We start from the raw sequence: 13298 nt of genomic DNA on the forward strand, positions 1-13298 counted from the left end.
GGATACTGGCCACAAAATGGTAGGGATGTCTTGGCTAAAAATTTCTCCCTTTTTTAAGCTTAACAGAGCATTGAGAGCATCCTAAAGGTGTTTTCTGAATTATTTTTATTCGGTCATCCTGTTTAGCCTAAAAAACAGGTCTCATTATTTTAAGTTCAGAATATTAAAACTGATCATATCAAAGAATATAGTTTCCTTTCTCTTATTAGTTTATTCTTTCTTGATGGATGTTTTCTAATTCAGGAACTCATTTTTTAAATGACTTTTTAAATTCAGCATCAAAGATAAATATTTCATCTCTAGCAGAAAAATGTTAGCTTTAAAATACTTTAACATCCTTTTCATACATGTTTTATAGTTGTCAATACATATTTTCCACCCAAATTTTCTTGTTTTGATGTAATTCATGCTCATTAATGTATATTTTCTATTCAAGGTACTATGTGATGATGAAAGCAATGATTTCAAATACATTTTTCAATGTACTCTTCATAATGATTTGAAAACATTTTGGCCTCGAGTCATACACTTTCAAAATGAAAATAGTGATATTCCAGTTTGTTAAATGATGTTTACTCATTATTTTTATTTCATCTCAGTAGAGAAGCAGCATAGTTCAGTGGAAAGAACACAGGCTTAGGAGTCAGGGGTCATGGGTTATAATTCCAGCTCTGCTACCTGTCAACTATGTGACTTTGGACAAGTACTTAACTTCTCTTTGCCTCAGTTACCTCATCTGTAAAATGGGGATTAAGACTGTGAGGCTCATGTGGGACAACCTGATTACCCTGTATCTACCCCAGTTCTTAGAACAGTGCTTGGCACATAGTAAGCACTTAACAAAAACCAACATTATTATTATTATTATTATTATTATTATTAATGTAGCACAAAGTAAATCCTGACACTGTTTAACATGTTTTCACCATAGACTATGCACCAATTTCATTTTTAAATGACTTTAATAGGTTTAGTAGTTAGATAATTTACTGGTAATTTACAAATTTTATACATTTCTTTTTTCAAGGTTCAGTGAAAGCTTTGCCTGAAAAAAAAACTAATGTCCTGTGGTATCTGTGGAATATTTGTCAGAGTTGGGAAATGTTCATCTTACTCTCAGGAATTTGGGTTTTCTTTGTTTTATTTTGTATTTTTGGTGGTGAATAGAGTGCCAAAAGGAAGTTTAAAGTTAAAGCCCTTGACTACAGTATAATGCTGCCCAACTTCATAACTGAGAGGGTAAAATGCAGTACGGATGGTACCAAAATTAATCTTTGCCATCTAGGGAATAGACTAGATGAAGTAACTACTTTATTTTTCTGGCCTAACAATTCCATGGGCCTATTTCACATTTATTGAAATCCTTTGAGAGAACTTTACATACATGAAAGAAATGGCCAAGTGATTTTTCTCTACAGTATCACATTTAGTTTATCTATTGTCTGTCTCCAAGGGAAGATTACAATCATTATTTCCAGGAAGCGTATTGTGAGTTTTCTAGTTGAAACTCAAGCTGAGGAATTCAAGCATAGATTTTTTGAATAGATTTCAAAATTGGCATTAAAGTACTCTCAAAATTACAAGAGTTCCCACAGTTTTGTGCAAAGCAATAAAACACTTACCCCTTGTTCTACACATAAAATTTCTCTTATTTTTAATGAAATAAAAAATATATAACTTAATTTAATTTCCCCCTATGACTAGCAACTGTTAGGTATAATATATTAAATTTTGCCTGGAGCATTTGCTTTTTTTTTTCTTTATATTTCCAGCTGAACATAAATGAAATGACAAATTGCTTTAATGCTAGATTCTTTTCATCCCATTGAAAGGACTTTGAATTGAGGTTAAATTCAGAATGTAATGCATTACTAATGAAAAAGTTTCTATTATTTTCAAAAATACTGTGATTGACTCATAGGTCAACTCTTCCTGAAACAAGGATTACCTCTATCAACCCCTTTCCTTTCCTCAATTCCTCTTGCTTTCTCTTTGCTGTTCCCCTCCCTCTCTTTTTCATCCTCCCTCCTCTCCTTCTTTCCTATGCCTTTCCTCTCCCCCTCAATTATCTACTGCCTTTCCCTTTCCTCTTTTCCCTCTACTTCTGCCCCTCTTCGGTTCCTCTTCCTGCACTATTCTTCTATTTACCTCTTGCTTTCTATGTCCGCCTTCTTTTCCCTCCTTTCCACCACTCTTCTTACTCCAACCCCCTTTTCTTTCTCTCTCCTTTTCTATTCCTTCTCTTCTCCCTCTTCCTCTTCCATCTGTTTCGCCCATTCCTTTTATCCTTCTACCATACTCATTCTGCCTCCTTCTTTCTTCCTTTCATCTCCATGCGCCATCATCTTCCACCTATTTCTCTCCTCCCATCATTTTTTTCTCCTTTATTCTCCATTCTTCTCCATTTCCTTTCACTTTCCTCTTTTTACACCTCAGCTCTCTTTCTCTTCCCTCCTCCTTTCCTTTCATGCATCTACCCAGAATTCCCTATCTTTCTCTGCTTCTGTGCTCTCCCAGCACAGGGTCAATTATAAAGATTTCCCATTCAAGGTTGCAAACTCACCGACAAAATAAAATGTTTACTAATTCAAAGGGCTTGCAGCAGACCCTTACATGCACAAATAAAATCAGTTTTAATCTTCTCTCCAGTGTTTGGCATTGAGAACAAGAGTGTTAACATCACCTCTACTAAAATATGTGTTCAGTGATCATTTGTTTTGACCCATGCAAACTCAACCACAGTCTTCTCTCAACATGAAACATAAAGACCAGATAAATTTTTATTAATCAGTTTATTGATTTTCAGAAGTTTAATACAGCTGCCAAGGTTAATCAAGCTTTAATAATTAATAGGCTGAACTCTGTCAATTTAACATATATTTAAAATGTCCCTATTTTTCATGATAAGGCAGTTTATATTGGCATTTTAAAATGGGGAAAATTAATAAAATTAGCAATTTGAAACTTAGCCTGTAATAATAAAAGAGGTAGTCTTCTGTCTCAATTCTATTTTATTTTACTTTCCCAAGTTTTTAGTAGAATGCACAGCACACAGTAAGCTTTTTTTGTGTACAAAGTATTTAAGCAACATAGTTAAGTATAATGAGATGCAGCATGGCTTAATGGAAAGAGCACAGGCTTGGGAGTCAAAGGATGTGGGTTCTAATCCCCACTCTGTCACTTGTCTGCTTTGTTACCTTGGGTAAGCCACTAAACCTCTCTGTGCCTCAGTTACCTCATCTGGAAAATGGGGATTAAGAAAGTAAGCCCCATGTGGGACAACCTGATTACATTCGATCTACTCCAGCACTTAGAACAGTGCTTGGCACATAATAAGTGCTTAACAAATGTCATTATTATAAGATTGTATTGAGTCCCTATCTCAGATAGGGCTCACTCTCTTAATCCCCATTTTAAAATGAGGTAACTGAGGGATAGAGAAGTTAAGTGACTTTGCCCAAGATCACCAGCAGACTAGTGATAGAGCTGGAATTAGACCTGGGTCCTGTGATTCCCAGGCCTGAGCTCTTTACAAGAGACCACACTGCTTCCTCAAGATTCAGTAGTCGATTGATATTTTGTTGAGCCAGCATGCCTCAGAAACTGGAAAAATGCTTATGATGTTGAAAGAGTACTATAATTCAATGTGCATTGCAATTTTTATAGGCAATAATTTCAAAATACTGTGTTCGGTAAAAATAGTAGGTACTAGTACATGAAAAATGATTCTTCCACATACATATTTTAACCTGGTAAATGACATGTTGCCAGGATATTGTGCCTATATATACCAAATTTTAACTCTTTCCATTCTCATTGAAAATATAATTCTGGAGATAAGCTTTTGTATATTATATTCATGAATGTTAAGCATATTGAAAGAATCATTTAAAAACTTAAATTCAATTTTCAAGTGTCCAACAATAACATACTATCTTTCCTCCTTCTGAAGATCGCAGATCAATTTTTCTGACATCAACTGATCAATCAATTGTATTTATTGAGCTATATGCAGAACACTGTACTAAGTAATTGGGAGAGGACAATACAACAGGATAAGCAGACACATTTCCTACCTGTATAAGTTTAGAGTCTAGAGTCTAGAGGACATATAGGGCATTTATTGATAGTTAAATGGTTATGGAACCACAAAATTCAGTAAATGAAGTTCCCAGAAACATTGCTTTCAGCAACAACTTGAATATACACCATTAATTTAGAGCCCACAGTCTTTTCATGATAATTTAGAAAATGCCAAGTTTATAGTGCTATGTAGCTAGGCAGCCCTATTTTGTCATCTTGTTGCTGAGGAGTCAGCAATCTTTCAATAGCAAGGGACCTGAGCAGTGTTTATTAAAATGGCTCTCCAGACATTCATTGGACAAGGTTCCAGAATAGTTGCCCTAGTGCTTTTTAGTGGGTACATTGTGGAAAAGCCACACACATGCATGGATCACCATCAGCAGTGTTTGCTTCAAATACCATATCAATATCATTATCAATATCAATGGTATTTATTGAGCACTTATGTGCAGAGCATTGTACTAAGCACTTGGGTGAGTACAATACAACAAAGTTAGCAGATATGTTCCCTGAACACAATGGGTTTACAGTATAGAGGAGGAGACAGACATAAAATATGACATATAATTTAAAGATATATAAATTCTATGGAGTTAGGATGGGGTGAATATCAAATGCACAAATGTTACAGATCCAAGTGCATAGATGACTCTATGAGAGAGACTCTATGGGAGAGAGAGCTGAGGAAAAGATGGCTCAAATGTGTAAGGCCTTTTGGAGAGATATGATCTTATAAGTCTGTGCAGCCTATATAAGCTTATGGCATATGTTGTCAAATATCTTTTATGTACATTCTGAAGGAAAGTAAGTTTTAGTTTGAATGTTTTCACATAAAAAATAATGGCCAGGTTTTCTTTGGGTGACAGGGAATTTTTTAAAGAAAATATTCTAGAAAGTTATTTTTTGGGTCTGAGTTTTCTTGAAAACTGTACATTAGCTCCAACCCTGTTATTCAGACAGAGTTAGAATTTTGGAAATACATTCCACCAAACTACCACCTAATCCACAAAGGGAACTTAAATATCCTCCCTCTGGCAGATTGCATTTTGACTTTGTTTTGTATAAGGCTTTCATTTTTACAAATTGTTTTCACTTCATTTAAGTAATCACATCCTTATAACATTCTTGTGAGATAAGCAGATATTATCTCATTTTATATATGAGGGAACTGAGGCCCAAAGAGATTAAGTGACTTGTCCAAGATCACAGCAGACCAGGAGCAGAGCTGGGAATAGAAGCCAAGCTCATGATTCGCATCCCAAAGCTCTTTCCATTTGATCATGCTTTGCCCATCTTTTACCTTAAACACCTCAGTTTACTTCTTGGAATCCAGGCAGGTTGGCAATGAGATGAGGAAAACAGTGAAAAAACGCCAGCCTGCTAGGGAAGTAGCCATCAAAAGGGTAATCAGAATTCACACCCCAGGATAACTTTCAAGAAAAAAAACCTCTCCGCACAAGAAATTTTGGGTTCTACCATGCTGAATAGTGACAAAAACACCTGTTATCGAATCATGCTATTGACCATCCAGTTGAGCAAGAATCCTAAATGAAGCTGTATTGTGGTAGGGCGCTTTCCCTCTTGAAATATCCATTTTTTACTAGAATGTGCTAAGAAAAGTTTTAGTGCCAAATAACATCTGCATGAAAGATAAACTGTTTTTGGAGACACATAATCTCTGCTTCAGAAGCCATGCAAGGCAGATCACCTACCTATCTGACTACCTGCATGCTGAGCTTCTTCAACCACACCTAGTGCTGTTCCTTTATCTCACTGCTGTCCTGGAGTGCTTTGAGAAAACTAATGTCCCAACAAATCCTTTAGGAAATGGCAATCTGCCTATGTTATAAATTTACTAATAGCATTTGCCTTCTGTTGACAAAGTCAGAGGGAGGGAAATGAAAATAAACTATGCCAGGACATGAATAAAAGATTTCAATCCTTGTTGTTCCCAACTTGTTAGAAGTTAATTTTTAAAATCCAAAATTAAAAATAACATATCAGATAAAGATTTAACACAATAGAGGATCAGAGACAAGGGTTTATAAGGACACCCTCTCCAGACAGCAGGGACATTCCTAGGCAAACAACAGACATTCCCTAGAATACTACTAAAGACATCAAAATGACCTTTAATTGACACATTCAGATTAAGACAGAGGTAGTTACAAATATTTCATTAATTGAAAATTAGGCCAATTGAATTTCTCCTACCAAGAACCTTGTCCCTCACCCATGTAAAGATAGTTGGTAGCTTCAGCTGATCCTTTCCCCTGTGTAAATGAACTTTGGTCAATATCTTTAAAAATAAACTCTGAAGAAATTCACCATTACATCAATTCTTATAAGAAGAGTTTAGCAAAAGTCATTCATTCATTCATTTATTCATTCATTCAATCATATTTAGTGAATGCTTTCTGTGTGCAGGCCACTGTACTAAACCCTTGGGAGAGTACAATACAACAATCAATGAGCTTACAGTCTAGAGGGTTGGGGTGAGATAGCAATTAATATAAATAAACAAATTACAGATATGAAAATAAGTACTGTGGGGCTGGGAGGGAGGAAGAACAAAGGGAACAGGTCAGGGCAACGTGGAAGGGAGCGTGACAGTGTGGAAGGAGATCCTTAGCCAAGGGAGGCCTCTTGGAGATGTGCCTTCAGTAAGGCTTTGAAGCAGGGGAGACTGTTTATCAAATTTGAGGAGGGAGGACATTCCAGGCCAGAGGCAGGTTGTGGGCAAGTGATTAGCAGCAAAATAAGCAAGATCAAGGCACGGTAAGAAGGTTGGCATTAGTGAAACAAGTGTGCGAGAGTAGTGAGGTGAGGTAGGAAGAGGAAAGGTGATTAATGTTGTGAAGGTGGGATGAACAGAATTTAGTGATGGATTGAATATGTGCATTATTATTATTATTATTGTATTTGTTAAGCACTTACTATGTGCCAGACACAGTACTAAGTGCTGGGGTGGGTACAAACACTGGGGTGGATGCAAGTCCCTCCCACACGGGGTTCACAGTTTCAATCCCCATTTTACAGATAAGGTAACTGAGGCATAGAGAAATGAAGTGACTTGCCCAAGATCACACAACAGCCAAATGGCAGAGCTGGGATTAGAACCCATGACTTTATAATTCCAAGGCCCATGCTCTATCCACTACACAATCCTGCTTCTTGAATGTGAGAGACTAGTCAAGATAATGCCCAGAAAATGGGTTTGTGAGACAGAAAGTGTGTGGTAAGATCTACAGTAATGGGAAAATCAGGGGGAGGACAGGGTTTGGGTGAGAATATAAGGAGTTCTGTTTTGATCATGTTAAGCTTAAGGTGACAGGCGGACATCCAAGTAGAGAGGTTATGAGGTTATGTTATGAGGTTCGACATTTTTAGAAAATGTACCAATTAAATGGAATGTGCTTAACAGTTTTTCAAATGATATATTTACATGTGCTACAAATAGTGATATTGTTTAACAGAGTTTTAGGATTTTTCTTAACTTTATTTTAACTCAACTTTACCTGAGTGCTTTAGTTGTTAAAGTCTCTTTACTTTGTTACAGTACATGGAGTTTGGGAGGAATGGTCACCTTGGAGTTTGTGCTCATTTACATGTGGGAGAGGCCAAAGAACCAGGACAAGGTCATGCATACCTCCCCAGTATGGGGGAAGACCATGCGAAGGACCTGAAACACACCATAAACCTTGCAATATTGCTCTTTGCCCAGGTGAGATCATGAAGAAATTGTCTGTGCTTTGTGCTATTGTGTTTATTTTGCATATAAGGCCTTGCAATATGCTTAGAGAATGCAGTGAGAATGTATTCAGCACTCTGAGTTTTTATAATTGTCACTCTGATGCTCAGTTGAATTTTAATGTGCTTACTGGTGACTTTTAGGAAAATGTTCTCTGTTTAATTCAAATATAAGTTGATCAGGAATGATCTTTTGTTGGAACAATGTTACATTATTATGATGATGTATTTCAGTGATTTCTACTAAGATCTTCCCAAAGGATGCAACTAAATGCAAGAAATAGTTTGACCATGAATATATTTGCATATGCATTACTCATAACTGCCATGTGCCTATGTACGCTGTGCAGTGTTCAGAAATGTTCAAGTTAAAACTGTATTACCACTGTTTTTGAAGATAACATTTTTGTTGCCTTGCCTAGTCTGCCTTTTTTTTTGCCCCAAACAAACTAGAATCATTACAGTGAAAGTAATAAGGGAGAACAGGAGGAAGATAAAGGAGAGATAGTGAAGGCCCTCAAAAATGTCTTCTGGAACAGTTTCTAGGAAACCATTTACAAGATCGATGTTGGGGATGTCTACAGAAGCCTATATCTCCTGAATTGCCTCATGATTTCTAGGCACATTTTTAACCTTCTTTCTGGGCTCAGCCTTGTCTTACTCTCAGTTCGGTACTCGTCCTTGATGTCTTAAGTTCATTCATTCAATAGTATTTATTGAGCGCTTACTATGTGCAGAGCACTGTACTAAGCGCTTGGGATGAACAAGTCGGCAACAGATAGAGACAGTCCCTGCCGTTTGACGGGCTTACAGTCTAATCGGGGGAGACGGACAGACAAGAACAATGGCAATAAATAGAGTCAAGGGGAAGAACATCTCGTAAAAACAATGGCAACTAAATAGAATCAAGGCGATGTACAATTCATTAACAAAATAAATAGGGTAACGAAAATATATACAGTTGAGCGGACGAGTACAGTGCTGTGGGGATGGGAAGGGAGAGGTGGAGGAGCAGAGGGAAAAGGGAAAAAAGAGGGTTAAGCTGCGGAGAGGTAAAGGGGGGATGGCAGAGGGAGTAGAGGGAGAAGAGGAGCTCAGTCTGGGAAGGCCTCTTGGAGGAGGTGAGTTTTAAGTAGGGTTTTGAAGAGGGAAAGAGAATCAGTTTGGCGGAGGTGAGGAGGGAGGGCGTTCCAGGACCGCGGGAGGATGTGACCCAGGGGTCAACGGCGGGATAGGCGAGACCGAGGGACGGTGAGGAGGTGGGCAGCAGAGGAGCGGAGCGTGCGGGGTGGGTGGTAGAAAGAGAGAAGGGAGGAGAGGTAGGAAGGGGCAAGGTGATGGAGAGCCTTGAAGCCTAGAGTGAGGAGTTTTTGTTTGGAGCGGAGGTTGATAGGCAACCACTGGAGTTGTTTAAGAAGGGGAGTGACATACCTTTCTACATTTCCTTGCAGAAAAGGTAATGACAATTACTGAAAAACTAATGGGAATCAGTAAGTCAGAGGCAGATAATCATGGATTTCTCCTCCTCCTCCTCCTCCTAATAATAACTGGTATTTGTTAAGTGCTGACTTTGTGCCAGGCACTGGACTAAGTGCTGGGGTAGATGCAAGATAATTGAGTTGGACACTATCCCTGTCTCTCATGAGGCTCACAGTCTTCAAGCCCATTTTACGGATGAGGACACTGAGGCACAGAGAAGTGAAGTGACCTGCCACACAAGGCCACCCAACAGACAAGTGGCAGAATTGGGTTTAGAACCCATGACCCTCTGACTCCCAGGACCATGCTCTATCTACTACACCAAGCTGCTTCTCTGACCCCCTTTGACTGACACTGTTTTGTATATCGAAAGTGAAAGTCTCAACACTACTGTGCAAACTGGATTCAGGCAACAAAGCAACAGCAGGATATTCCATGTCTCTTTTTTATCTGACTTTACACTGACCCTCTTCAAAAAAGAGGGTGCTGGAGATTGATGGAATCATGTTTTGCAGCATGGCTCAGTGGAAAGAGCACGGGCTTGGAAGTCAGAGGTCATGGGTTCTAATCCCAGCTCCGCCACGTATCAGCTGTGTGACCTTGGGCAAGTCACTTAACTTCTCTGTGCCCCAGTTCCCTCATCTCTAAAATGGGGATGAAGACTGTGACCCCTACGTGGGACAACCTGATTACTTTGTATCTACCCCAGTGCTTAAAACAGTGCTTTACACATGGTAAGCACTTAACAAATACCAACATTTATTTATTAGAGAAGCAGCGTGGCTCAGTGGAAAGAGCCCGGGCTCGGGAGTCAGAGATCATGGGTTCGAATCCTGGCTCCGCCACTTATCAGCTGTGTGACTGTGGGCAAGTCACTTAACTTCTCTGTGCCTCAGTTACCTCATCTGTAAAATGGGGATTAACTGTGAGCCTCACATGGGACAACCTGATTACCCTGATTCCAGAGCTTAGAACAGTGCTCTGCACATAGTAAGCGCTTAACAAATACCAGCATTATTATTCTTTGGCTGGTGTAATCCTGAGTGTGAAATTTTAACCTCTTCACTTTAATCCTTTACTAAGTATAATTGCAATATATTTTGTATCCCCCTAAACGGGTAACACCATGTGACATTGAGATTTTATCTCCCAGAAAATATGGCATCAATTAGAGCAATGGACTGGCCATTTTGGCATCAATATGACAATGCTGGGCAAGGTTTTTCAACTTGATGTATACTTTTATGGAATGGGATATAGACACACCTTATTTTGGAGAAGGCTGACAAGAATGAAGGGTTGGCAGTTAGGCAATTGCTGGACCAAGCCTCCCTAATCTTCACAGAGAAAGAAGTGACTGACTGATAATGCTGTGCTGACCCCTGAAGCAATCAAACAAGTAATCAAAACATTTATTGAGCATATACTGTGTGCAGAAAACTGTACTCAAAGTTTAGGGGAATGTAATGGATTAGTAAACCCAATTCCTGCACAAAAGGAGGAAGCTGGCTATATATATAGCAGGGATTACAGACACTAAAATAAATTCCAGTGAGGAGGAAGCAATAGAATGTGAGATATAAGATAAGGGAGGAAGACTGAACCTAATAACCCTTCCTTACTTGCATGTGTTCTGCTCCAGTGCTCCTGTTGATCCCCAGCTCTGTTATGACTAGTGTGTGGAAAACAATTGTGTCTCTGTTGTTGGTATTTGTGTTTTTGTGTTCCTATGATTGTTGTGTGTGTTTTTTTGTAATTTTTGCTTTTCTTCTGGCTCTCACAAGAAAATGTTAAAGTGTCTCCAAAAAGCCCTCCCTAGGTCAGTCTCAGTATCATATTCAACAGTAGTTTATAGAATGGGTGAAGACAGAGGTCTGTTGTAAAGATCACAGAGATATTTTCTGAGACTGACTGCCAACTGTCTTGTGATACATGCCACTGGATACAGGGGACTGGGCAAGAGTGTGGATGGCTCAGCCCAAACTATTGCCTTCTCTGCAAAAGTAACAACTACAATTCCTGCTGTCAGTGAGAGATTAATTAATTAATTAATGTTGATATTTGTTAAGTGCTTACTATGTGCAGAGCACTGTTCTAAGCTCTCGGGTAGATACAAGGTAATCAGGTTGTCCCATGTGAGTCTCACAGTCTTAATCCACATTTTACGGATGAGGTAACTGAGACACAGAGAGGTTAAGTGACTTGTCCAAAGTCACACAACTGACGAGTGGCAGAGTTGGAATGCAAACCCATGACCTCTGACTTCCAAGCCCGTGCTCTTTCCACTGAGCCACACTGCTTCCCTAAGAAGATACCTTTCACTTCTTTACCACTGGTGTTTAAGCAATGTACACCTGAATAATAAGAAACCAAAAAATGCACCCTGCTGTATTTTCATGGATAAGTATGAGTATATTCCAGAATTCTCTTTCAATGCAGTTTCAACACTAGAAGTTTTGTCTTTGAATTATAGGACAATTTGACATTTAAGAAATATTGGGCATTGACAAGGTCTCCTGTGGTGTCCAGAAAATCTTTGGTTCTGGAATTTATGTCATCATGTCATCATGACCCATGCCATTTCTCTCTGAGACCTAGTATGAACTCTCTATTGTACTGCCATTAAATAGTTACATAGCAAGGAGAAAGCAATATAAAATAACATTTGCATTCTTTGAAAACTTCAGTACTAGGGAATAATATTATAAGTATCACAAGGCAATTGTAATTAGGGGGTACGTTCTCAAGCTGAACTTATACAAAAACCTTTGACAAATATTTGAAAACAGGAAACACTTAAAATATTTATATTACATATGTGGCTCCATGCCTCTATGGTTGTGTGTCTACATTTACCTCTGTGTGCATATAATAATAATAATAATAATGATGGTTAGGATTTGTTAAATATTTACTATGTGCCACACACTGTGCTAAGCACTGGGTAGATATAAAATAATGTCAAGAACAGTTCCACACAAGGCTTACTAAGTAGATGGGAGAACTGGTTTTGACTCCCCATTTTACAGATGAGGAAATTGAAGCACAGAGAAGCTGTAATATCCAGAGTCATACAGCAGGCTGGTGGCCAAGAGGGGATGAGAATTCAGGTCCTGTGACTCCCATTCCTTGCACTATTCTTTTGTGTTTCTGTGTTTATGTGGGAAGTCTCATCGTCTGGATTCCGGCATGAGGATATGAATGTTGGTGATCTGTGTGTTCCTGTAAGTGTAGTTGAGTGTATGCTTCCTATGTAGGTGTGTCTGTGGAATTTCATGTATTTTTATGATGACTTTAGCCCTTTTCAATTGGTGTGCCTGTTTATCTCCCTCTTTCTCTGACAGCTTCTTTACATCTGAGTGGGAAACCGAAAGTATTCTTTTCTTCCCACTATGCCTACTTCTGTTGATTTTGCTGCCTCTGGATTTACCGTGAAGATTCACAACTACCTGAGTTTTTTGGTCACTAGAGCAGCTTCTTTTTCATATCAAAATATACCTTTCTTTGGAGGGGACTGTGGTGAAGAGTGACTATGGCTTAAAGGAACATGGTCTTAATATGACTTCACACATTTCACACATTCCCCAATCAGTAGTAGTGGTGCGAAGGAATCTGAATCAGTCATGTTTAGTTGAAATTACGTAGAAAAGTTTTATTCTATTAGGATTCATATAGAGAGACTTTTAAAAAAGTATAAAAGTGTCAAATGCAAGTGAAGTACTTAATTGTTATTATTGTGGGATAAGGAAAGTTGGAATCAGTAAAGCTCGGATAATCCTAAAAATGTTATTTTAGATAAAAATCTACCAAACCTACCAAATCTTTCAGTCATTTCATCAGAGATGCTAAAATGTGGTCAAATGGGTTGATTTGAACATATTATTTATTCATCAGTTCCATGATCAAAGGGCTTAAATTAATCAATTAATTAATCAATGGTATTTATTGGGCACTCACTGTGCAGAGCTCTGTACTAGACACTTAGG

At 38.4% G+C, this 13298-nt stretch overlaps 1 protein-coding gene across 4 annotated transcripts in view; it reads left to right on the plus strand.

The window, feature by feature from the left end:
- Positions 1–13298, plus strand: part of ADGRB3 (adhesion G protein-coupled receptor B3) — a 688563-nt gene that overhangs the window by 246060 nt on the left and 429205 nt on the right. For all 4 annotated transcript variants that reach the window (XM_029069998.2, XM_029069995.2, XM_039912307.1 and 1 more), the window contains exon 6: positions 7643–7807. In XM_029069998.2, coding sequence (XP_028925831.1) covers positions 7643–7807 — 165 coding nt within the window. The remainder of the gene's footprint in view (positions 1–7642; positions 7808–13298) is intronic.

This window comes from Ornithorhynchus anatinus, chromosome 1 (genome assembly GCF_004115215.2).
Source record: "Ornithorhynchus anatinus isolate Pmale09 chromosome 1, mOrnAna1.pri.v4, whole genome shotgun sequence".
NCBI classification, from domain to species: Eukaryota; Metazoa; Chordata; class Mammalia; order Monotremata; family Ornithorhynchidae; genus Ornithorhynchus; species Ornithorhynchus anatinus.